At 46.4% G+C, this 27,378-nt stretch overlaps 2 protein-coding genes across 2 annotated transcripts in view; one reads left to right on the top strand and one right to left on the bottom strand.

Annotated features, from left to right (window-relative positions):
* LOC109938343 (dynactin subunit 1-like) overlaps positions 1–6,262 on the top strand; it is a 22,987-nt gene extending 16,725 nt beyond the window's left edge. Inside the window, exon 10 of the mRNA XM_048599314.1 lies at positions 6,206–6,262. Within this exon, the coding sequence (XP_048455271.1) occupies positions 6,206–6,262 (57 nt within the window). The remainder of the gene's footprint in view (positions 1–6,205) is intronic.
* A 34-nt stretch (positions 6,263–6,296) lies between these two features.
* Positions 6,297–27,378, bottom strand: part of LOC109922451 (dynactin subunit 1-like) — a 63,135-nt gene continuing 42,053 nt past the window's right edge. Inside the window, exons 3-6 of the mRNA XM_048599306.1 lie at positions 18,024–18,221; positions 15,611–15,815; positions 15,287–15,365; positions 6,297–6,468 (exon numbers count right to left, since the gene is read on the bottom strand). Coding sequence (XP_048455263.1) covers positions 6,297–6,468; positions 15,287–15,365; positions 15,611–15,815; positions 18,024–18,221 — 654 coding nt within the window. The remainder of the gene's footprint in view (positions 6,469–15,286; positions 15,366–15,610; positions 15,816–18,023; positions 18,222–27,378) is intronic.

Raw genomic sequence — 27,378 nt, 5'->3', positions numbered from 1 at the left:
CAGAACAAGTAATAGAACATAACATATGGAAAGGGTCAGGAATCAACAGGCAATTCTGGATTTGGATGATTAGTAATGAGGCAGACTTGTTTAGGGAGCTAAAGATCAAAGAAGCCCTGGGGGCAGTGACAAAACAATGCAGTTTGAGAGGGAGAATCTGGAATCAGATGTAACCGTGTTACAATTGAAAAAGTTAAATACAAGACATAAGGGAGGAGCTGGCCAGAGTTGATTGCAAAGGGATCCTAGCAGGAAGACAGTGGGAAGAGTAAGGGTAGGACTTTTTGGGGGTAATTCAGGAGGTACAGCAGAATTTCATCTCCAGGAAGAAGAAACATATTGAGGGGAGGATGAGGCAACCATGGATGACAAGGGAAGGCAAGGACAGTATAAAAGCAAAAGAAAAGGCATACAATGTGGCGACAATTAGTGGCAGGCAATATAGGGGGAGAAGTTGGAACGAGAGTAAGCTAGCTAGTAATACAAGATTGCAAGAATACATTTTAGATATCAAAAAGGTAAGCGAGATTGGACCACTGGAAAATGAAGCTGAAGTAGTAGTAATGGGGAACAGAGATATGGTGGAAGAACTGAATAGGTACTTTCATCAGATTTATGGTGGAAGACACCAACAGCAAATCAGAACTTTGACAGAGTCAGGGGACTTGAGTAAATGCAGTGCCCATCACTGAGGAAAAGGTGCTGGGGAAATGAAAAGTCTAAAGGTGGATACATTACCCGCACCAGATGGAGTGTACCCTGGAATTCTGAAGGAGATAACTGAAGAGGTTGTGGAGATCATGGTGGTGATCTTTCAGGACTCTCTGGAGACAGGGAGGGTCACAGAGGACAGGAAAATGGCTAATGTAACATCCCTGTTTAAGAAGGGAGGGAGGCAGAAGACAGGAAACTATAGAACAAAGAACAAAGAAAATTACAGCACAGGAACAGGCCCTTCAGCCCTCCAAGCCTGCCTGATCCAGATCCCCTATCTAAACCTGTCGCCTATTTTCCAAGGATCTGTATCCTTCTGCTCCCTGCCCATTCATGTATCTGTCCAGATACATCTTAAATGATGCTATTGTGCCCGCCTCTAACACCTCCGCTGGCAACGCATTCCAGGCATCCACCACCCTCTGCGTAAAGAATTTTCCACTCATATCTCCCTTCAACTTTTCCCCTTTCACCTTGAAATCGTGACCCCTAGTAATTGAGTCCCCCACTCTGGGAAAAATCTTCTTGCTACCCACCCTTGTCTATATCTCCCATGATTTTGTAGCCTCAATCAGGTCCCCCTCAACCTCCATCTTTCTCATGTAAATAATCCTAATCTACTCAACCTCTCTTCATAGCTAGCGCCCTCCATACCAGGCAACATCCTGGTGAACCTCCTCTGCACCCTCTCCAAAGCATCCACATCCTTTTGGTAATGTGGTGACCACATATGTACACAGTATTCCAAATGTGGTCGAACCAAAGTCCTATACAACTGTAACATGACCTGCCAACTCTTGTACTCAATACCCCGTCCGATGAATGAAAGCATGCCATATGCCTTCTTGACCACTCTATCCACCTGCGTTGCCACCTTCAGGGTACAATGGACCTGAACACCCAGATCTCTCTGTGCATCAATTTTCCCCAGGGCTTTTCCATTTACCACATAGTTCGCTCTTGAATTGGATCTTCCAAAATGCGTCACCTCGCATTTGCCTGGATTGAATTCCATCTGCCATTTCTCCGCCCAACTCTCCATCTATCTATATTCTGCTGCATTCTCCAACAGTCCCCTTCACTATCTGCTATTCCAACAATCTTAGTGTCATCTGCAAACTGGCTAATCAGACCATCTATACCTTCCTCCAGATCATTTATGTATATCACAAACAACAGTGGCCCCAACATGGATCCCTGTGGAACACCACTGGTCACAGTTCTCCATTTTGAGAAACTCCCTTCCACTACAACTCTCTGTCTCCTGTTGCCCAGCCAGTTCTCTATCCATCTAGCTAGTACACCCTGGACCCCATGCGACTTCACTTTCTCCATCAGCCTACCATGGGGAACCTTATCAAACACCTTACTGAAGTCCATGGATATGACATCTACAGCCCTTCCCTCATCTATAGGCTGGTTAGCATGAGGTGAAATGAGGAAGGAGCATTAGCCTGTGTTTTCAAATAAACCTGTTGGACTATAACCTGGTGTTGTGTAATTTTTGACCTTGTTCAACCCAGTCCAACACTGGCAACTCCACATCTTAAGTGCTACTCAACATGAAGGAGTACTGTTTCATCATCCTAGGGAGGACGGTACGTGGTAATCAGCAGGAGGTTTCCTTGACAATGTTTCACCTGAAGCATGAGACTTCATGGGGTCTGGAGTCAATGTTGAGGACTCCGAGAGCAACACCCTCCCGACTGTATCCCACTGTGCTGCCCCCTCTGCTGGGTCTGTCCTACCGGTGGGACAGGACATATCCAGGAATGGTGATGGTGGTGTCTGGGACATTGTCTGTAAGGTATGATTCTGTGAGTATGACTATGTCAGGCTGTTGCTTGACTAGTCTGTGAGACAGCTCTCCCAATTTTGGCACTAAACCCCAGAGGTTAGTGAGGAGAAAAGTGCAGGGTCAACAGGGCTATTTCGGACATTATTGTACCCGTGCCATGTTCAACTCCATGTGGTCTGTTTGGTTTCATTTTGTGTTGGGACTTGGTCGTGATTGATATAACTGAGTGGTTTGCAGGGCTTTTTCAGAGGGCAGTTGAGAATCATTGGCTCTGGAGTCACACTGATGCTAGACCATGTGACAGCCGCAGATTTCCATCCCCAAAGAACATCCCAACAACGGTTGGAAGATTGTTTTTAAATGCAATTCCAATTCCACCATCTGTTGTGGTGTGATTTGAACCTGGGTCCCCAGAACATTAGTTGGGTCTCTGGATTACTAGTCCACGAATAATACCACGAGGCCATTGCCTACCCTATTCCAAAGGAACATCAAGAGGCCATTCTGCCCCTTCAGCCTGTTAGAGAAACAGGAAAGGTAGATGTGGGAGTGAGTGGAGGAAAGGATGAAGGTGAGTAAGTTGCATGGGAAGGGGAGGAGTAACAAAAAGAGGTTGCTGGAAAAGCTCAGCAGGTCTTTTTTTTTTTATTCATTCACGGGATAAGGGCGTCGTTGGCCAGGGAGCAGGGCGGTGCATTAAAGTAGCAGACAACAAGTAGTTCAGTAGTTCTTTTTTGCAAGCAGAACGTAGATGTTCTGCGAAGCGGTCGCCAAGTCTACGCTTCGTTTCCCCAATGTAGAGGAGACCACATTGTGAGTAGCGAATGCAGTAGATTAGATTCTTGGAAGTGCACGTGAAGTGTTGCTTCACCTGAAAGGTATGTTTGGGCCCTTGGATTCTGGGGAGGGAGGAGGTAAATGCACCTTCGCCGGTTACACGGGAAGGTGCCGTGGGGAGGTGTTGGGAGTGAAGGAAGTGTGGACCAGGGTGTCCTGGAGGGAACAGTCCCTGCGGAAGGCGGACAAGGGAGGGGAGGGGTATATGTGTCTGGTCATGGCATCTTGCTGGAGGTGGCGGAAATGGCATCTGATGATCTTCTGGATGTGGATGCTGGTGGGATGGTAGGTAAGGATAAAGGGAACCCTATCGCTGTTGTGGGAGGGAAGAGAAGGGGTGAGGGCGGAAGTAAGGGAGATGGGTCGGACCTGGTTGAGGGCCCTGTCCACAATGGTGTTGGGGAATCCTTTGTTGAGGAAGAAGGTGGACATTTTGGAGGCTCCCTGTCGAAGGTGACATCATCTGAGCATATACGACAGAGACAGAGGAACTGAGAGAATGGGATGGAGTCTTTACAGGAAGTGGGGTGTGAGGATGTATAGTCCAGGTAGCTGTGGGAATCAGTGGGTTTGTAATGGATATTAGTCGCCAGTCTATCCCCAGAAATGGAAACAGAAATGTCGAGGAAGGGAAGGGAGGAATCAGAATTAGATCAGTTGAAAGCGAGGGCAGGGTGGAAATTGGAAGCAAAATCGATGAACTTTTCCAATTCCAGACGAGAGAGGGAAGCAGCACTGATGATGTCATTGATATAGTGGAGAAAGAGTTGTGGGTGGGAGCCGGAATAGGACTGAAACAAGAAATATTCCACATACCCCATAAAAAGACAGGTATAACTGGGGTCCATGACAGATCCAAAGTATTTGTTTAGCTACTCTGCCATCTCTTTGTTGTCCATTATGAATTTACCCGATTCTAACTGCAACGGATCTACATTTAACTTCACCAGTCTTTTTCTGTTCACATATCTATAGAAGCTTTTGCAGTCAGTTTTTATGTTTTCTGCAAGCTTACTTTCATATTCTATTTTACCTTTCCGAATTAAATCTTTGTCCTCCTCTGTTGAATTCTGAATTTCTCCCAGTCCTGAGGTTTGCTGCTTTTTCTGGCCAATTTATATGCCACCTCTTTAGCTTTAATACTGTTCCTGATTTCCCTTGTTAGCCATGGTTGAACCACTTTCCCTGTTTTACTCTGATGCCAGACAGGGATGTACGATTGTTGAAGTTCATCCATGGGTTCTTGAAATGTCTGCCATTGCTTATCTACCATCAAGCCCTTAAGGAGCCTTGGCCTGTTTATCCTAGCTGATACATGTTTCATACCATCAGAATTAGCTTTCTTTAAGTTCAGGACCCTAGTTTCAGATTTAACTGTGTCACTCTTCATCTTAATGGAGAATTCTACCACATTATGGTCACTCTTCCCCAAAGGATCTCGCACCACAATGTTGCTAATTAATCCTCTCTCATTACACAACACCCACTCTAGGATGGCTTCCTCTCGAGTTGGTTCCTTGACATATTTAGTCGAGGAAAACCATCCCTCATACTTTCCAGGAAATCCTCCTCCATCACATTGCTACCAGTTTAGTGTGTCCAATCAATATGTAGATTAAAGTCGCCCATAATAACTGCTGTATCCTTCCTGCATGCATCTCTAATTTCCGGTTTGATACAATCCCCAACATCACACCTACTGTTTGGTGGTCTGTACACAACTCCCACCAATGTCTTTTTTCCTTTGGTATTTTGTAGCTCCACCCATACAGATTCCAGGCTAACGTCCTCCCTTACTATTGTGTTAATCTCCTACTTAACCAGCAACACTACGCCCACCTCCCTTTCCTTTCAGTCTGTCTTTCCTAAAAACTGAATAAACCTGGATGTTGAGTTCCCATCCTTGGACACCAGGTGGAGCCAGGTCTCTAGCACCACCCTTATCAGCAGGTTCAATAACAAAGTCAGGGGTGGATCTGGGCCCATGGGGTGCAGTCAGTTCAGAGGGAGACAGATTGGATTGGGTGAGGGGGCAGGGAAATTGAGGTGACCAATGTCATATCGACAATTCTCAAAGAACACGTTGTGCGCAGGAAGAAAGCCAGAGGGAGGGGTCCAGATGGAAGGAGAGTGTTGGAGGTAGGCAAAGGGGTCTGTGGGACAGAGAGAGGACTCTTGTCCAAAGAAATGAGCAAGGAGGCGAAGCTGACAGAAGAAGAGTTTGACATCATGTTGTGCCCGAAATTCCTTAAGGTGGGGACACAGGGATACAACTGAGCCCTTTGCTGAGTACAGAATGTTCAGCATTGGAGAGCGGAAGTTCGGAAGGGATGGTGAATAGGGTAATTAAGGCAGCATACAGGACACTTGCCTTTCAGGCACAGATTATAAGAGCAGGGAGGTTATGTTGGAGCTGTACAACACTTTGGTGAGGCCACAGCTGGAGCACAGTTCAGGGCCACACACTATAGGAAGGATGTGATTACACTAGAGAGGGTGCAGAGGAGATTCACCAGGATGTTGCCTGGGACGGAGCATTTCAGCGATAAAGAGAGGCTGGATAAGCTCGGGCTGTTTTCTTTGGAGCAGAGAAGGTTGAGGGGAGAGACCCGATAAAGGTGTACAAGATTATGAGGGGCGTGGACAGGGTGGATAGAAAGCAGCTGTTCCCCTTAGTCAAAGGGTCAAGAACAAGGGGGCAGAATGTTAACATGAAAGGCAGGAGGTTTACAGGGGAATTGGGATTAATTTCTCACCCAGAGGTTGGCGATCTGGATGAACTGCCTAATGAGGATTGTGCAGGGGGGAAACCTAAAAAGTATTTGGATTAACACTTGAAATGACATAACATTCCAGCCTCTGCGTCAAATGCTGGAAAGTGGGATTACTGTAGATTTGTTGGTGCAGAGTTGATGGGTTGAAGGGTCTCTTTCAAGGCAGACGCTCTCTAGGCTCTCACCTGCTCCTTCAGCTCATCAATGGTCTTTTCGGCCTGTTTCATTTCCTCCAGCAGTTTCTCCCGCTGCTGTCTCAGGCTCTCCAGCTCACTGCACTTTTTCTCCATCACTTTCTGTAGCTTGCCATGCTCCTGCTTTTCTGAGGCGGACAGGTCCCGCATTCTGATGGGAAATCAGAGAATCAGTTACAGAAACAGATCCTGAGACCAGTCCCTATCATGATGACAACTCACACACAACTAAATCCCAGAACAACCTGGGGCTTTCAACTTCTTAGGGCAGGTGCTAGTGCTGTGGTCATGTCACTGCACTGTTAATGCAGAATTTAAAACCAGCATAGTAGAGGGTCAAATTTAAACTCAATGCACACCTGAATTGATCAGTGATCGCTATAAACAGCCATCTGGCTAAGGTCTTTTAGGAAAGGAAACTGTCGTCATTGGGACTAACATTCTTCGCGTACAGGGGCTTTGCTTGTACTGATGGTGGACCTTTAAACTATTTTCGCACAGGAATGGCTTACAGAGTGAAGATACCAAAGGGTGTGATACATGGACAAACCTAGAGAATGAACAGAAATCGATGGGATCTGTTTCTGCTGAAACTCAGAATTGAGGCGCTCTGTGATGCTTAACTACAGATTATCTACTGTCCATATTTACCTCATGTAAATTCAGATGTGTCATATTGACATAATCGATTGTCTCTCTCTCTCATTGAAACAGAAGACGAAGGGAAATGAGCAGAAAGCAGGGGGAGGGGAGGAGTGAGCAGGGTGCGGAGGGGGAGAGGGAGCAGCCCTTTGATTGGATTAGTACCTGGGAGTATGATGTTAATGCTATTACTGAGACTTGGTTGACGGAAGGGCAAGATTGGCAACTAAATGTCCCAGGATATAGATGCTTCAGGCGGGATAGAGAGGAAGGTAAAAGGGGTGGAGGAGTTGCATTACTGGTCAAAGAGGGTATCACAGCTATGCTGAAGGAGGGCACTATGGAGAACTCGAGCAGTGAGGCAATATGGGCAGAGCTCAGAAATAGGAAGGGTACGGTAACAATGTTGGGGCTGTACTACAGGCCTCCCAACAGCGAGCGTGAGATAGAGGTACAAATATGTAGACAGATTATGGAAAGATGTAGGAGCAACAGGGTGGTGGTGATGGGAGATTTTAATTTTCCCAACATTGACTGGGATTCACTTAGTGTTAGGGGTTTAGATGGAGCAGAATTTGTAAGGAGCATCCAGGAGGGTTTTCGAGAGCAGTATATAAATAGTCCAACTCGGGAAGGGGCCATACTGGACTTGGTGTTGGGGAATGAGCCCGGCTAGGTGGTTGAAGATTCAGTAGGGGATTACTTCAGGAATAGTGATCACAATTCCGTAAGTTTTACAATACTGATGGACAAAGACGAGAGTGGTCCTAAAGGAAGAGTGCTGAATTGGGGGAAGGCCGACTATAGCAAAATTCAGCAGGAGCTGGGGAATGTGGATTGGGAGCAGCTGTTTGAGGGTAAATCCACATTTGATATGTGGGAAGCTTTTAAGGAGAGGTTGATTAGAGTGCAGGACAGACATGTCCCTGTGAAAATGAGGGATAGAAAGGGCAAGATTAGGGAACCATGGATGACAGGTGAAATTGTGAGACGAGCAAAGAGGAAAAAGGAAGCAAACATAAGGTCGAGGCGACTGAAAACACACAAAGCTTTGGAACAATATTGGGAAAGTAGAACCTATCTGAAACAAGGAATTAAGAGGGCTAAAAGGGGTCATGAAATATCTTTGGCAAACAGGGTTAAGGAAAATCCCAAAGCCTTTTATTCGTACACAAGGAGCAAGAGGGTAACTAGAGAAAGGGTTGACCCACTCAAGGACAAAGGAGGGAAGTTATCCGAGGAGTCAGAGAAAATGAGTGAGATTCTTAATGAGTACTTTGCGTCGGTATTCACTGAGGAGAGGGACATGACGGATGTTGAGGTTAGGGATAGATGTTTGATTACTCTCGGTCAAATCAGCATAATGAGGGGGGAAAGTGTTGGGTATTCTAAAAGGCATTAGGGTGGATAAGTCCCCAGGTCCGGATGGGATCTATCCCAGGTTGCTGAGGGAAGCGAGAGAGGAAATAGCTGGAGCCTTAACAGATATCTTTGCAGCATCCTTGAGCACGGGTGAGGTCCCGGAGGACTGGAGAATTGCTAATGTTGTCCCCTTGTTTAAGAAGGGTAGCAAGGATAATCCAGGTAATTATAGACCGGTGAGCCTGACGTCAGTGGTGGGGAAGCTGCTGGAGACGATACTGAGGGATACAATCTATTTACATTTGGAAGAAAATGGGTTTATTAGTGATAGGCAGCATGGTTTTGTGCAGGGAAGGTCATGTCTTACCAACTTGATAGAATTCTTTGAGGAAGTGACAAGGTTGATAGATGAGGGAAGGGCTGTGGATGTCATATACATGGACTTCAGTAAGGCGTTTGATAAGGTTCCCCATGGTAGGCTGATGGAGAAAGTGAAGTCGCATGGGGTCCAGGGTGTACTAGCTGGATGGATAGAGACCTTGCTGGGCAACAGGAGACAGAGAGTTGTAGTGGAAGGGAGTTTCTCAAAATGGAGAACTGTGACCAGTGGTGTTCCACAGGGATCCATGTTGGGACCACTGTTGTTTGTGATATACATAAATTATCTGGAGGAAGGTATAGATGGTCTGATTAGCAAGTTTGCAGATGACACTAAGATTGTTGGAGTAGCAGATAGTGAAGGAGACTGTTGAAGAATGCAGCAGAATATAGATAGATTGAAGAGTTGGGCGGAGAAATGGCAGATGGAGTTCAATCCAGGCAAATGCGAGGTGATGCATTTTGGAAGATCCAATTCAAGAGCGAACTATGTGGTAAATGGAAAAGCCCTGGGGAAAATTGATGCACAGAGAGATCTGGGTGTTCAGGTCTATTGTACCCTGAAGGTGGCAACACAGGTGGATAGAGTGGTCAAGAAGGCATACGGCACGCTTTCATTCATCATACGGGGTATTGAGTACAAGAGTTGGCAGGTCATGTTACAGTTGTATAGGACTTTGGTTCGACCACATTTGGAATACTGTGTACAGTTCTGGTAGCCACATTACCAAAAGGATGTGGATGCTTTGGAGAGCGTGCAGAGGAGGTTCACCAGGATGTTGCCTGGTATGGAGGACGCTAGCTATGAAGAGAGGTTGAGTAGATTAGGATTATTTACATTAGAAAGATGGAGGTTGAGGGGGGACCTGATTGAAGTCTGCAAAGTCATGAGAGGTATAGACAGGGTGGATAGCAAGAAGCTTTTTCCCAGAGTGGGGGACTCAATTACTAGGGGTCACGATTTCAAGGTGAGAGGGAAAAAGTTGAAGGGAGATATGCGTGGAAAGTTCTTTATGCAGAGGGTGGTGGGTGCCTGGAACGCGTTGCCAGCGGAGGTGGTAGAGGTGGGCACGATAGCGTCATTTAAGATGTATCTGGACAGATACATGAATGGGTAGGGAGCAGAGGGATACAGATCCTTGGAAAACAGGTGACAGGTTTAGAAAGAGGATCTGGATTGGCGCAGGCTTGGAGGGCCGAAGGGCCTGTTCCTGTGCTGTAATTTTCTTTGTTCTTTGCTTGGCCAACTTCATCCTTACTATCAAGAACTTCGCTTTTAACTCAGGTCAAACGGGTGGCCATGGGTACCCACATGGGCCCCAGTTATGCCGGTCTCTTCATGGAGTACTTTATTCATCGACGGGATGAGGGTGTCACTGACTGGGCAGCATTTATTGCCCATCCGTAATTGCCCAAAGGGCAGTTGAGAGTCAACCACATTGCTGTGGGTCTGGAGTCACATGTAGGTCAGACCAGGTAAGGATGGCAGTTTCCTTCCCTAAAGGGCATTAATGAACCAGTTGCGTTGTTCCAACAATCGACAATGGATTCACGACCATTGTTAGATTCTTAATTCCAGATATTTATTCTATTTAAATTCCACCATCTGCTGTGGCCGAATTTGAACCCAGGTCCCCAGAACGTTATCTGGGTTCTGGATTAACAGTCCAGCAATAACACCACTAGGCCATTGCCGCCCCTAAACATTCCTCGTTCCGGTCCTATTCAGCCCCCACCCATAACTTTCTCAGACATATCGATGATATCATCGGTGCTGCTTCCGGCTCCAAAGTTGGAAAAGTTCACTGATTTTGCTTCAATTTTCCACCCTGCTCTCACTTCCATCTGGTCTAACTCTGACTCCTCCCTTCCCTTCCTCGACATCTCTGTTCTCATTTCTGGGGATACACTGGTCACTAATATCCACTGCAAACCCAGCGACTCCCACAGCTACCTGGACTACACATCCTCACGTGCTGCTTCTTGGAAAGAGAATATTCCATTCTCAAAGTTCCTCCGTCTCCGATGTTCTGATGAAGTTAGCTTCAATGAGAGAGCCTCCAAAATGTCCACCGTCTTCCTCAACTGAGGATTCCCCGGCTCCGTGGTCGACAGGGCACTCAACCAAGTCCGACCCATCTCCCGCACTTCCACCCTCACCCCTTCTCTTCCCTCCCACAACAGCGATAGGGTTCCCCTTATCCTTACCTACCATCCCACCAGCATCCACATCCAGAAGATCATCAGACGCCGTTTCCGCCACCTCCAGCAAAATGCCACCACCAGACACATATTCCCCTCCCCTCCCTTGTCCGCCTTCCGCAGGGACCATTCCCTCCGGGACACCCTGGTCCACACTTCCTTCATCCCCAACACCACCCCACAGCACATTCCCCTGTAAACGGCGAAGGTGCAACACCTGCCCATTTACCACCTCCCTCCCCAATATCCAAATGCCCAAACATACCTTCCAGGTGAAGCAACACTTCACTTCCCACAATCTAGTCTACTGCATTTGCTGCTCACAATGTGGTCTCCTCTACATTGGGGAAACGAAGCGTAGACTGGGTGACTGCTTCGCAGAACATAAGACCATAGGAGCAGAAATTAGGCCATTCGGCCCATCAGGGCTGCTCCGCCATTCAATCATGACTGATAAGTTCCTCAATCCCATTCTTACACTTTTTCGCCATAACCCTTGATCCTCTCGATAATCAAGAACCTATTGTTCTCAGTCTTAAATGTACTCAGTGATCTGGCCTCCACAGCCTTCTGTGGCAGTGAATTCCATAGGTTCACCACTCTCTGGCTGAAGAAGTTTCTCCTTATCTCTGTTCTAAAAGGTCTTCCCTTTACTCTAAGGCTGTGCCCTCGGGTCCTAGACTCTCCTACCAATGGAAGCATCTTCCCAACATCCACTCTGTCCAGGCCATTCAGTATTCTGTAAGTTTCAATTAGATCCCCCCCCCATCCATCTAAACTCCAATGAGTATAGTCCCAGCATCCTCAAACATTCCTCATATGTTCAGCTTTCCATTCGTGGGACCATTCTTCTGAAACTCCTCTGAATCCACTCCTGGGCCAGTACATCCTTCCTGAGAAATGGGGCCCAAAACTGGACACAATACTCCAAATGTGGCCTGACCAGAGCCTTATAAAGCCTCAGTAGCACATCCCTGCTTTTATATTCAAGTCCTCTCAAAATAAATGCCAACATTGCATTTGCCTTCCTAACTACTGAGTCAACCTGCAAGTTTACCTTGACAGAATCCTGGACTGAAACTCCCAAGTCTCTTTGCACTTCAGTCTTCTGAATTTTCTCCCCATTTAGAAAATAGCTCATGCTTTTATTCTTCTTACCAAAGTGCATGACCTCACACTTTCCCACGTTGTACTCCATCTGCCACTTCTTTGACCACTTTCCTAACCTGTCCAAACCACTTTCCTAACCTGTCCAAATCCTTCTGCAGCCTGCCCACCTCCTCAATACTACCTGCCCCCTCCATCTATCTCTGTGTTGTCTGCAAACTTAGCCAGAATGCCCACAGTCCCTTCATCTAGATCATTTATGTATAAAGTGAAAAGTTGTGGTCCCAACACTGACCCTGACTGAACACCACTTGTCACCAGCTGCCATCCTGAGAAAGACCCCTTTATCCCCACTCTCTGCTTTCTGCCAGACAGCCAATCTTCGGTCCATGCTAGTATCTTGCCTCTAACACCGTGGGCCCTTATCTTCCTCAGCTGTCTCCTGTGCGGCACCTTGTCAAAGGCCTTCTTGAAGTCCAGGTAGATAACATGAATTGGCTCTTCTTAGTCTACCCTACTCATTACTTCCTTAAAGAATTCTAGCAGATTTGTCAGGCATGATTTCCCCTTGATGAAACCATGCACATCTACGTTCTGTTCGCAAAGAAGACCCTGAACATTATTCTTTAATCATTCACGGGATGAGGGTGTCGTTGGCTCGGCATCATTTATGGCCCATCCCTAATTGCCCAGAGGGCAGTTAAGAGTCAACCACATTGCTGTTGGTCTGGAATCACATGTAGACCAGACCAGGTAAGGATGGCAGTTTCCTTCCCTAAAGGACATTAGTGAACCAGGTGGGTTTTCCCAACAATTGACAATGTATTCATGGTCATCATTAGATTAGAACAAAGAGAACAAAGAAAATTACAGCACAGGAATAGGCCCTTCGGCCCTCCAAGCCTGTGCCGATCCAGATCCTCGATCTAAACCTGTCGCTTATTTTCCAAGGATCTGTATCCCTCTGCTCCCTGCCCATTCATGTATCTGTCCAGATACATCTTAAATGACTCTATCGTGCCCGCCTCTAACACCTCCGCTGGCAACGCGTTCCAGGCACCCATCACCCTCTGCGTAAAGAACTTCCCACGCATATCTCCCTTAAACTTCTCCCCTCTCACCTTGAAATCGTGACCCCTAGTAATTGAGTCCCCCACTCTGGGAAAAAGCTTCTTGCTATCCACCCTGTCTATACCTCCCATGATTTTGTAGACCTCAATCAGGTCCCCCCCTCAACCTCCATCTTTCTAATGTAAATAATCCTAATCTACTCAACCTCTCCTCATAGCTAGCACCCTCCATACCAGGCAGCATCCTGGTGAACCTCTTCTGCACCGTCTCCAAAGCATCCACATCCTTTTGGTAATGTGGTGACCAGAACTGTATGCAGTATTCCAAATGTGGTTGAACCAAAGTCCTATACAGCTGTAACATGACCTGCCAACTCTTGTACTCTGTCCGATGAATGAAAGCATGCCGTATGCCTTCTTGACCACTCTATCCACTTGCGTTGCCACCTTCAGGGTACAATGGGCCTGAACACCCAGATCTCCCTGAGCATCAATTTTTCCTAGGGCTCCCCAGATTCTTAATTCCAGATATTTTGTTGAATTCAAATTCCACCATCTGCCATGGTGGGATTTGAACCCGGGTCGCCAGAACATTAACTGGGTTTCTGGATTAACAGTCCAGCGATAATACCACTAGGCCATCGTCTCCCCTGTTGCCTGCCACTTTAACACACCACTCGGTTCCCTGGCCAACGTCTCTGTCTCTGGCCAGCTGCAGTGTTCCAGCGAAGCTCAATGCAAGCTGGACGAACAACACCTCATTTTCCGCTTGGGGACCGTACAGCCCTCTGGACTCAATACTGAGTTCAATAATTTTAGGGCCTGAACTCTCTCATGTCCCAGCCCCCTACCCCACACACTGGGGCTTCTTAACGCATAGTCTGCCATTACACACAATCTACTGTTAGTCAGTAATAGTCTCCATTAAGAAAGGGTTATTTACTTTCCTAGCTCCCCAACTGCCCCCACCCAAGGTCGTTACCCGCTCCTTTGTCTGTCCAACTGTCCCTCTCTCTCTTTGGGCTGTATCCCGACCTACTGTTTACTCCCTAGCCTCTCCCCCAACACTATCTTCTGCATATAAACCAACGTTTTCCTAGCTACCATCAATTCTGAGAAAGGATCACCGGACCCGAAATGTTAACTGATTTTTTCTTCAGATGCTGCCAGACCTGCTGAGCTTTTCCAGCAATTTCTGTTTTTGTTTCTGATTTACAACATCCACAGTTCTTGCGGTTTTTATTCAGTTGGTAAGTTGAGTGGAGGAATAGCTGATGGACTTTAATCTGGACGAGTATGAGGTAATGCATTTTGAGAGGTTAAATGTAAGAGGAAAGTATAGAGTAAATGGCAGCACCATTAGGAGCATCGATACGCAGAGAGATCTTGGGGTGATTTACATAGCTCCCTGAAGGTGGCAACATAAATGGATAAGGTGGTACAGAAGGTGTAAGGCATGCTTACTCTCATCAGTCGTGGAATTCAGTAGAAAAGTTGGCATGTCAAGTTGCAGCTGTATATGACTTCAGTTGGACCACATTTGGAGTATTGTGTGCAGTTCTGGTCACCACACTAGAGGAAGGATATGGAGGTTTTGGAAAGGGTGTTATCAAGGTTCACCATGATGTTGCCTGGATTGGAGTTTATAAGGAGAGATTGGACAAACTTGGATTGTTTTTGCTGGAGTGTCGGAGGCTGAGGGGCGACCTGATAGAATTACATACAATTATGACAGGCATGGAAAGGACGGATAGTCTGACTCTTTTTCCCAGAATGCAAATGTGAAATACTAGAAGGCATAGGTGTAAGTCATAAGGGAGAAAGTTTAACAGAGAAAAAGGTGCTAAGGGACAGGAAAGGGAGAGGGGGTTCAGAGATTGCAGGTCAGGAGGTGGTCAGAGAAGAAGGGGATGACAGAGAGGGAGGGATGGCGGCTCAGAATCGGGCATGGGGAGTCGGTGTCAAGGAGGGGGGAGTCAGAGAGGGAATGGGGGCTTCGGAGAGGGGGAGAGACAGAGCTAGAGACAGAGGGGTGGGATGAGACAGAATCAGAAACATAATGAAAGAAAGAAGCAGAGTGACAGAGAGAGACAGTGAGACAGATATACGGATAAAAAAAGCAATCAAAGTGTGGAGAGATTCAGAGAGGTGCAGAGAGAAAGGTGGTGCAGAGCCCAAGTTAGACACCCAAACTGTTCCATCACTAACCTGACAAGAGCTTCCTTCAGTCGGGCATTCTGCTCCTCGAGCTGCTTGACCTGGTAACTGGAGGCAGCTCCATCAGTCCCTGCACACAGCAAATCTGGTTTTAATACAGTTCCCACAAATGCACAACCCTGTCCCACAGTGCAGCATTCACTCCGCACTGACCCTCTGACTGTATAACAGTTGCTCGGTGCAGCACAGGGCTGTCAGCCTGGCTTGTGGTTTAACCCCTTCATCTTGTGACACTGCCTCTACTGAGCAGGAATACCTGTGCTGTTTCCTGTGTGAAATTAGACTGACCATACTCAACCTTGTGCAAATGTTCACCTTTCTCTTCAATCTCATGCTTCAGGATCTCCAGGTCCATTGTCAACTCCTCAATTTTCTCCTTCAAGCTGTCAACCTCCTGTTGGAGAGATTCTGCTCGCTCCTCTGCCATCTCTTTGTCTAGAGTGGCCATCTCAATGGCATCAGCTGTGTCAGCCATCTCCTCCATATAGCGGTCTCTAGCTTCGAGAGCATCTTTTGCTTCCTAAAGAGTGAGGTGATAACACAGCTCAAATATATTCTCATCAAGTAAACACAGCCACAATATAGAGCTGAGACATTAAACACAGCCCTGGAATCAACCCCTGCAATTAAACAAAGACCCAGAAATGGCCACAGTTACTAAACACAGCCCCAGCAATAAAGAATAAAGAAGAGTACAGCAGAGGAACAGGCCCTTTAGACCACCAACACTGTGCTGAATCATGATGCCTTTCTAAACCAACAACTTTTTGTCCCTATGTGGTCCATATCCCTGTATTCCCTGCCTATTCGTGTATCTGTTTATGATGCCTCTTAAACGTTGCTATTATGCCTGCCTCCACCCCCTCCTCTGGCAGCACATTCCAGGCATTTACCACTCTGTGTAAAAAAAAATGTTCCTCTCGCATCTCCTTTAAAATTACCCTCTTGGACATTAAACCTGTGCCTCCTAGTAACTGACATTTCAATCCTGGGAAAAGGACTCCAACTATCTGTTCTGTCCATGCCTCTCTCAGTTTTGTAAACCTCTATCAGGTTACCCCTCATCCTTCAATATTCAAGTGAAAACAAACTGAGTTTGTCCAGTCTCTCCTCAGAGCTAGTACCCTGAAAACCAGGCAACATCCTGGTAAACTGTTTCCGTACCCTCTCCAAAGCCTCCACATCCTTCTGGTAGTGTGGCAACCAGAACTGTACACAATATTCCAATTGCGGTTGAACTAAGGTTCGATACAACTGCAATATGACTTGTCAATTTTTATACTCTATGCCCTGATCGATGAATACAAGCATGCCATGTGCCTTCTCGACCACGTCATCTACTTGTGTTGCTGCTTTCAGGGGACTATGGACTGCACGCCTAGATCCCTCTGCATGTTGAAGCTACTTTTTTTTGTATTCATTCATGGGATAAGGGCATCACTGGCTAGGCAGCATTTACTGCCCAGAGGGCAGCTGAGAGTCAACCACAATGTTGAGAGTCTGGAGTCACATGTAGGCCAGACCAGGTAAGGATGGCAGTTTCCTTCCCTAAAGGACATTAGTGAACCAGATGGGGTTTTCCCAATAATTGACAATGGATTCATGGTCATCATTAGATTCTTAATTCCAGATATTTATTGAATTCAAATTCCACCATCTGCCATGGCAAGATTTGAACCCAGGTCCCCAGAACATTACCTGGGTCTCTGGATTAACAGTCCAGCGATAATACCACTAGGCCATCACCTCACCCTAACCTAACCCTAACCCAGCTTATCTATATCCTGTTGTATCCTCTGGTAGTCCTCCTCACTATCTGCAGCTCCCCCAGTCTCTGTGTCATCTGCAAACTTACTCATCAGGCCAGTCACATTTTCCTCCAAATCATTTACACACATTACAAACAACAGGGGTCCCAGCACTGATCCCTTCGGAACACCACTGGTCACAGATCTCCAATCAGATAAACACCATTCCACTGTTACTCTCTGTTTTCTATCACTAAGACAGTTGTGTGCCCACATCACCAGCTCACTGCAGATCCCATGTGACTTCACCTCATGTACCAGCCTTCCATAAGGGGCCTTGCCAAAGTTCATGTAGGCACATACTGCCCTCACCAATCATCTTGATCACTTCCTCAAAAAACTCAATCAGATTTGAGAGATACAACCTCCCCCACACAAAGCTATTACTAATAACTCCATATTTCTCCAAACCTGAATAAAGCTTGTTCCTAAGAATGACCCTGGCTGTTAAATCCCCCGCCCCAGCAGTGCGCACTGTAATTAACAAGCCCCCCCTCAACCCCAGCAGTGCGCCCTGTAATTAACCACTCCCTTCCTCACCTCGGTAATGTGCGTGGTAATTAAACCCCCTCCCCACCTGCCACCGACCCCGCCCCCGGTAAATAAATAAACCCCCCACTCCCCCAGCAACACGCACGGTAAATAAATAACCCACACCCCCAGCAACGCACGCAGTAAATAACCCCCACCCCCAGCAACGCGTGCGGTAAATAAATAACCCCATGCTGCCCCGCCCCGGCAACGCACATGGTAAATAAACACAAATTGTTGCTGTTGTTTGTGATCACTTTGAACTCGTTAACATTCGGGACTGTAGAAGCAGCTCTGTTTCCCTTCCTGTTACTCAGCAAGCTGTGGTTGTTCAGTCTGTGACTGAGCGACAGGGGGCGATGCTAATTAAAACTGAGTGAAACATTAACCTTTTTGGCCTCTTTGAGCTGCCGCTGAAGTTCATTCTGCTGCTCCTGCATCTTCTGTTTCCATTCCTGCAGTTGCTCAAACTGTATCTTGAACTTCTCCAGCTCTTTTAGTTTGGCTCGATCCTCATTTCTCTTCATTTTCAAAGTCTCTAGTTTCTCTTCAAGATCCTTCACCTGGGTTCGGAGAGTCTCCTCTTCCTACAAAGACAGGACACCAATGGAAATTTGTATTTACCTTGACACAGCCCAGATGCAGCATAATTGCGAGTAATCAGTTATAAACGATAAGAGAGAGCCAGTAGATGCAGTGTGTTTGAATTTTAATATGGGTGCTTCACAAGAGGTTCATGGGCAAATTTAGGGGACATGGGATAGCTGTTAATATACTGGCCTGGATGGAGAATTGGATTTGACAGACAGGAAACAGAAGTGAATAGGTCTTTTCCTGAGTGGTGGGCAGTGATTAGCAGGGTACCACAGACATCAGTGCTTGGGTCCCTGCTGTTCGCAATATGTGTAAATAAAAATTGCTGGGGGAACCAATTACAACATTTCCAAGTTTTCTGACAACACAAAACTAGGCAGGATTGTGAATTGTGAGGAGGCGGCAAGGAGGCTTCAAGGTGATTTAGACAAGTTGAGCGAGTGCAGTGCAACGAGGCTAAAGGTGAAGTTTACACTTCAGTGTAAAAATGAGACAGGCAGGTTATTATTTCAATGGTTCCTGAAACGTTAACTCTCCACAGATGCTGCCAGACCTGCTAAGTTTTTGCAGCAACTTCTGCTTTTGTTTCTAACTTCCAGCATCCACAGTTCTTTCAGTTTCTTCCATGATGTAAATGATGAAATATTAGGACATGTGGATGCACTAAAGGATTTGGGTGTTTGCGTACACCAGTCAATGAAAGTAGACAGGCAGCTACAGGAAATGGCCTTCATCGCAGGAGGATCGGAGTTCAAAAGCACGGATGTCTTACTACAGTTATTATGTGCAGTTTTCAACTCTGTACCTAAAAAAGAACACATTTATCACAGAGGGAATGCAGTGGAGGTTCACTCAGCTGACACTTGGATGATTGGACTGTGCAGAGGAGAAATTGGTTCAATTCAGCATCTATTCACTGGAGCTGTGGAAGATTAGGTGAGGTGAGATATGATTGAAACATATGAAATTCTAACAGAACTGGACAGACAACATCAAAAATAGGAACAAAAACAGTCATTTGTTTCTTTTTTGTTATTAAGAGCAGGAAGCACTGATTCACACTTTAAATTGTCTCTTACCCAACTTGGCATATTGATTTAATGAATTTGGTTTCATCATAAATCAATCATTTTGCGTTTATTAGAGAAACCTGGCTGATATTTTCAAACTAAATCTAATATAGAGAAAACACACTATTGGCCATATTAGGGAGAAGGGATCGCGAATGTAAGGTGGAAATGAGGAGGAACTCTCTTCCACAGAGAATCATAGAGTTCTACAGCACGGAGACAGGCCCTTCGGTCCAAACTGGTCCATGTCGACCAAAATGTCCATCCCTATTTCCCTGCACTTGGCCCATATTCTTCTAAACCTTTCCTAATCATGTATTCATCCAAATGCCTTTTAAATGTTGTTAATGTACCCGCCTCAATCACTCCTGCTGGCAATTCATTCCATATGCGTACCACCCTCTGTGTAAAAAAGTTGCCCCTCAGACTCCCATCTATTCTTTCCCCTCTTACCTTAAACTGATGCCCTCGAGTCCTTGATTCCCCGACCCTGGGAAAAAGACTGAGCGCATTCACCCTATCCATGCCTCTCATGATCTTACTTCTATAAGATCCCCCTCAGTCTCCTACACTCTAAAGAAAACAGTCCTAGCTTTTCCACCCTCTCCCTATAACTCAGTCCCTTGATTCCTGGTAACATCCCTGTAAATTTCTTCTGCACTCTTTCCAGTTTAATAACATCCCTCCTATAGCAAGGTGAGCAAAACTGAACACAATACTCCAAGCGCAGCCTCACCAATGTCCTGTACGACTGCAACATAACTTCCCAACTTCTATACTCAATCCCCTGACTGATGAAGGCCAGTGCGCCAAAAGCCTTTTTCACTGCTCTGTCTATCTGGGACTCCACTTTCAGAGAACCGTGCACCTGAACTCCAAGGTCCCTCTCTTCCACTGCACTCCTTAATTGTTCTTCTATCTCCCGCTGGCTGTTGGGAGGCCTATAGTAAACCTCAAACATTGTGACTGCACCCTTCCTGTTCCTGAGCTGTACCCACATTTCCTCGCTGCATGAGCCATCCAAGGTGTCCTCCTGCAGTACAGCTATGATATTCTCCTTAACAAGTAGTGTAACTCCCCCACCCCTTTTATATCCCCCTCTATCCCACCTAAAACATCTGTATCCTGGAACATTAAGCTGCCAATCCTGTCCCTCCCTTAACCAAGTCTCTGTAATAGCAACAACATCATAGTTCCAAGTACTAATCCAAGCTCTAAGTTCATCTGCCTTACCTGTTACACTTCTTGCATTGGAACAGATGCACTTCAGTCCACCAGATCCACTTCGATAAGCAACCACATCCTGCCTGCTGAGTCTTACTGGCCCTATTCTCTAGTTCCCTTTCAGTCCATTCACCTTTGCTTTGGTTCCCACCCTCCTGCCAAGCTCGTTTAAATCCTCCCGAGTGACACCAGCAAATCTCCCAGCCAGAATATTTATGCTGCTCCAGTTTAGATGCAACCCGTCCTTCTTGTACAGGTCCCACCTGCCCTGGAAGAGATCCCAATGGCCCAGATATCTGAAACCCTCCCTCCTACACCATCTGTTTAGCCACATGTTGACCTGTACAACCCTCCTATTTCTAGCCTCACTGGCACGTGGCACAGGGAGTAATCCTGAGATTACAACCTTGGAGGTCCTGCTTTTTAACTTTCTCCCTAACTCCCTGAACTGCAGCTGCTGGACCTTGTCACTCATCCTACCCATGTCGTTAGTGCCAATATATACCACAACCTCTGGCTGTTCACCCTCTCCCTTCAGAATGCTTACTGCCCATTCAGAGACATCCTGGACCCTGGCACCAGGGAGGCAACACACCATCCTGGAGTCTCTCTTCCGTTCACAGAAGCACCTATCTGTACCCCGAACTATCGAGTCCCCATAACTACTGCCTGGTGCTCTTTGTCCTTTCCTTCTTAAGAACAGAGCCAGCCATGGTGCCACCAGTCTGCCTGCTGCTGCTGTAACCCCCTGATGGGTCATCCCCCTAAAACAGGATCCAAAACGGTATACTTGTTAGAGGGGGGGACGACCACAGGGGATTCCTGCCCCTTCTCGGGGTCACCCATCTATCTGCATGTCTTTTGAACAAAATAAAATGTATCTGCAAATATAAATTCACTCCATAGATTCACGCGTGTGCGCGCGAGAGAGAGAGACAGAGACAGAGAGAGAGAGAGACAGACAAGACAGACAGACAGGGACGGAGGTGCGGGGGGCGGAGGAAGGGAGTGTGTGAGGGAGGGGGAAAGAGAAGCCGTGTGCGGGAGTGCACGTGTGGGAGCGCGCGAAGGGGTTAGAGAGAGAGAGAGTGTGCGCGTGCGGAAGGAAAGTGAGAATGTGTATGTGCGTGTGCATGCGCACACACATAAGGGAGAAAGAGAGTGTGCGCATGCGTGCCTTCAGGACAACATTAACCACAACACACTACAACCCTGTCATGGCAACATCTGCAACACGTCAGACCTTCGACATGGACACTACCATCACACGTGGGAACACCACGCACCACATACGTGGCAGATACTCATGTGACTCGGCCAATGCTATCTATCTCATACGCTGCAGTCAAGGATGCCCGAGACACGGGATATTGGCGAGATCATGCATACGCTATGACAATGGATCAATGAACACTGCACAACAATCGCCTGGCAGGGATGTTCCCTCCCAGTCAGGGAACACTTCAGCAGTAAAGGACATTCAGCCTTGGATCGTCAGGTAAGTGTTCTCCAAGGTGGATTTCAGGATGCACAACAATGCAGAAGCACCGAGCAGAGGCTGATAGCCAAGTTCGGTACCCATGAGGATGGCCTCAACTGAGATCTTGGGTTCATGTTGCACTATAGGTGACGCCACACTATACACACTCATACACATACACACACACTCTCCCTCACACATGTACACACGTACACACATACACACATGAATCTATGGAGTGAATTTATGTTTGCAGATACATTTTATTTTGTTCAGAAAGTACACAATTTATAGACAAGTCAGTCAACGTGGTGTTTTATAAATTCTTGCTTTGGAGATAAACCAAGGCAATTCTTGTGCTTGTCTCTGCCTAGCCTGTCCCAGGATCCCAGGACAACACCAAGATCCTGGGACAGGCTAGACAGAGACAAGCACGATAATTCCCAGAAGCCTGGCACACCACGAAGCATGCTATTAATAAACACATTGAACTCGACCCCATGTACATTCCACTACGAAGGAAAACCAGAAGTGAGGCAATCCATCTCAAAGGACCCCAGAGTTTGAAAACCAGGCAGGGAAACACACCGATGCTTCGTCAGAGGCTGCACTGATGATGTTACCCAGCAGGGTAACAAAACGTCTGCGAAACAAGAAACCAGCTCGTCGAGCCAACCAACCTCAACATTTACATATACATATTAATCAATTAAAACTTTCTAACTGATTAAAGATTTAAAGCATCTCAGGTTGGTTTAATACATCCTCATCAGTGGTCTTGATCTTTTACTTATAAATTCTGTGTCTGATACTACCTCTTTCACTAACACCTGAACAAAGAGTGAGGCTCTGAAAACATGTGATTTCAAATAAACCTGTTGGATTATAACCTGGTATTGTGTGGTTCCTGACTTTGTCCACCCCAGTCCAACACCGGCATCTCCACATCGAACCTTACCAAAGACCTCCCTGAAATCCATGTAGACTACGTCTACCACCCTGCTCTCATCAACCTTCCTGGTCACTTCATCAAAGAACTGTAACAAATTTGAGAGGCATGATCTCCCACGCACGAAGCCATGCTGACTACTCCTAATCAAACCCTGTCTTTCCAAATAAGAACATAAGAACATAAGAACTAGGAGCAGGAGAAGGCTATCTGGCCCCTCGAGCCGCCCTGCCATTTAATAAGATCATGGCTGATCTTTTTGAGACTCCGCTCCACTTACCCGCCCACTCACCGTAACCCTTAACTCCTTTACTGTTCAAAAATTTATCGAGCCTTGCCTTAAACACATTCAGCGAGGTAGCTTCAACCGCTTCACTGGGCAGGAAATTCCACAGATTCACAACCCTTTGGGTGAAGAGGTTCCTCCTGACCTCAGTCCTACATCTGCTTCACTTTATTTTGAGGCGATGCCCTCTAGTCCTAGTTTCACCTGCTAGCGGAAACAACCTCCCTGCCTCCACCTTATCTATTCCCTTTATAATCTTATATGTTTCTATAAGATCTCCCCTCATTCTTCTGAATTCCAATGAGTATAATCCCAGCCTACTCAGTCTCTCCTCATAATCCAACCCTCTCAACTCTGGAATCAACCGAGTGAATCTCCTCTGCACCCCCTCCAGTGCTAGTATATCCCTTCTCAAGTAAGGAGACCAAAACTGCACATAGTACTCCAGGTGTGGCCTCACCAGGACCCTATACAGCTGCAGCATAGCCTCCCTGTTTTTAAACTCCATCCCTCTGGCAATGACAGACAAAATTCCATTTGTCTTTTTAATTACCTGCTGCACCTGCAATCCTACTTTTAGCAATTCATGCACAAGGACACCCAAGTCCCTCTGCACAGCAGCGTGCTGCAATTTTTTAACCATTTAAAACATAGTCCATTTTGCTGTTATTCCTACCAAAATGGATGACCTAACGCTTATCAACATTGTACTCCATCTGCCAGACCTTTGCCCACTCACTTAGACTATCTATATCCCTCTGCAGACTTTCAGTGTCTTCTGCACACTTTGCTCTACCACTCACCTTAGTGTCATCCGCAAATTTTGACACACCACACTTAGTCCTCAACTCCAAATCACCTATGTAAATTGTAAACAATTGAAGTCCCAACACTGAATCAGAATCTTCTTATGTAACTTACCTAGCACAGACGTTAAGCTTACTGGTCTATAATTCCCAGGTTTTTCTTTGCAACCCTTCTTGAATAAGGGCACAACTTTCCATAAGACCATAAGACATAGGTGCAGAAATTAGGCTATTCGGCCCATCGAGTCTGCTCCGCCATTCAGTCATGGCTGATAAGTTCCTCAACACCATTCTCCTGCTTTTTCCCCGTAACCCTTGATCCCCTTGATAATCAAGAACCTACCTATTTCAGTCTTAAATGAACTCAGTGATCTGGCCTCCACATCCTTCTGTGGCAGTGAATTCCACAGATTCACCATTTTCTAGCTGAAGACGTTTCTCCTTATCTCTGTTCTAAAAGGTCTTCCCTTTACTCTAAGGCTGTGCCCTCGGGTCCTAGCCTCTCCTACCAATGGAAGCAACTTCCCAACATCCTGGTTGGGAACCAGGGAAACAACAAAAGCCTGGTTCGGCCACATCTGCAGTATTGTGTCCGGTTCTGGTCGCCTCATTACAGGAAAGATGTGGAAGCGTTGGAAAAGGTGCAGAGGAGATTTACCAGGATGTTGCCTGGAATGGAAGGAAGGTCTTATGAGGAAAGGTTGAGACAGCTAGGGCTTTTCTCTTTAGAATGATGAAGGATGAGAGGTGACTTGATAGAGGTATATAAAATGATCAAAGGTACAGATAGAGTAGACAGCCAGAGACTTTTCCCTAGGGTGGAGGTAGCTATTACGAGGGAGCATAGTTTTAAAGTGAGTGGAGGTAGATATAGGGGAGATGTCAGAGGTAGGTTCTTTACTCAGAGAGCGGTAAGGTTGTGGAATGCATTGCCGGAGAAGGTAGTGGAGTCGGCCTCATTAGGGGCATTTAAGCGTCTATTAGATAGGCATATGGATGATAGTATAAGGGAGGGGTGGAGGTTAGATAGACCTTAGGATTAGGGTAAAAGTTCGGCATAACATCGTGGCCGAAGGGCCTGTACTGTGCTGTACTGTTCTATGTTCTATGTATCCACACTGTCCAGGCCATTCAGTACTCTAAGTTTCAATTAGATACCCCCTCATCCTTCTAAACTCCAATGAGTATCATCCCAGAGTCCTCAAACAATCCTCATATGTTAAGCTTTTCATTCCTGGGACATTCTCGTGAACGTCCTCTGAACCCACTCCAGGGCTAGGACATCTTTCCTGAGATATAGGGCCCAAAACTGGACACAATACTCCAAATGTGGCCTGACCAGAGCCTTATAAAGCCTCAGTAGTACATCCCTGCTTTTATATTCAAGTCCTCTCAAAATAAATGCCAACATTGCATTTGCCTTCCTGACTACTGACTCAAACTGCAAGTTTACCTTGACAGAATCCTGGACTATAACTCCCAAGTCTCTTTGCACTTCAGTCTTCTGAATTTTCTCCCCATTTAGAAAATAGCCCATGCTTTTATTCTTCTTACCAAAGTGCATGACCTCACACTTTCCTACGTTGGACCCCATATGCCACTTCTTTGACCACTTTCCTAACCTGTCCAAATCCTTCTGCAGCCTGCCCACCTCCTCAATACTACTTGCCCCCTCCATCTATCTTTGTATTGTCTGCAAACTTAGCCAGAATGCCCACAGTCCCTTCATCTAGATCATTTATGTATAAAGTGAAAAGTTGTGGTCCCAACACTGACCCTGACTGAACACCACTTGTCACCAGCTGCCATCCTGAGAAAGACCCCTTTATCCCCACTCTCTGCTTTCTGCCAGACAGCCAATCTTCGGTCCATGCTAGTATCTTGCCTCTAACACCGTGGGCCCTTATCTTCCTCAGCTGTCTCCTGTGCGGCACCTTATCAAAGGCCTTCTTGAAGTCCAGGTAGATAACATCCATTGGCTCTCCTTGGTCTACCCTGCTCATTACTTCCTCCAAGAATTCTAGCAGATTTGTCAGGCATGACCTCCCCTCGATGAAACCATGCTGACTTTGTCCTATTTTACTATACACTTCCGAGTGTTCAGAAATCTCATCCTTTACAATGGGCTCCAAAATCTTACCCACGACAGAGGTTAGGCTAATTGGCATGTCATTTTCCATCTTTTGCCTTACTCCCTTTTTAAACAGGAGTGTCACGTTAGCGATTTTCCAGTCCCCTGGGACCCTCCCTGACTCTAGTGATTCCTGAAAGATCACCATTAACGCTTCCACTATCTCCTCAGCTATCTCCTTCAGAACTGTGGGGTGTAGTCCAGCTGGTCCAGGTGATTTGTCCACCTTCAGGCCAATCAGTTTTACTCGCACCTTTTCCTTGGTGATGGCCACCATACTCAGCTCTGTACCCGACCCTCTTGAATTTTTGGGATATTACTCATGTCTTCCACCGTGAAGACTGACGCAAAGTAATTATTCAGTTCCTCAGCCATTTCCTTGTTCCCCACTACCATCTCTCCACTGTCATTTTCCAGTGGTCCAATGTTCACTTTTGCCTCTCTTTTGCCCTTTATATACCTAAAGAAACTCTTACAGTCTTCATTTATATTACCGGCTAGTTTACCCTCATATTTAACCTTCTCCCTCCTTATTTCTTTGTTTGTTGCCCTCTGCTGGTCTTTGTAAGCTTCCCAATTCTCTGGTTTCCCACTGCCCTTCGCCACATTATATGCTTTCTCTTTTGCTTTTATGCTATCCCTGACTTGCTTCGTCAGCCACGGTTGCCTCATCCTCCCTGTACCATGCTTCTTTTTCTTAGGGATGAATGTTTGCTGCGTCTCCTGAATTACTCCCAGAAACTCCTGCCATTGCTGTTCTACTGTCTTTCCTGCTAGGCTCCTCTTCCAGTCAATTCTGCCCAGCTCCTCCCTCATGCCTCTGTAGTCACCTTTATTCAGCTGTAATACTGTTACCTCTGGTTCTATCTTCTCCCTCTCAAATTGCAGAATAAATTCTATCATTTTATGATCACTGCCTCCTAAGGGTTCCTTTACCTTAAGCTCCCTTATCAAGTCTGTCTCATTGCACAACACTAAATCCGGTATTGCCTGTTCCCTTATGGGCTCCACCACGAGCTGCTCCAAAAAGCCATCTCATAGACATTTCACAGACTCCTTTTCTGGCAATCCACTACCAACATGATTTTCCCAGTCCACCTGCATATTGAAATCCCCCATGATCACTGTGACTTTGCCTTCTTACACACTTTTTCTATCTCCTGGTGTATCTTGCGCTCCAGCTCCTGACGACTGTTTGGAGGCC

The sequence above is a fragment of the Rhincodon typus genome, chromosome 1 (assembly GCF_021869965.1).
Source record: "Rhincodon typus isolate 14 chromosome 1, sRhiTyp1.1, whole genome shotgun sequence".
In the NCBI taxonomy this organism is placed as follows: Eukaryota; Metazoa; Chordata; class Chondrichthyes; order Orectolobiformes; family Rhincodontidae; genus Rhincodon; species Rhincodon typus.
Note: the sequence above shows the minus strand (reverse complement) of the source record. Positions and strands in the feature narration are given on the sequence as shown.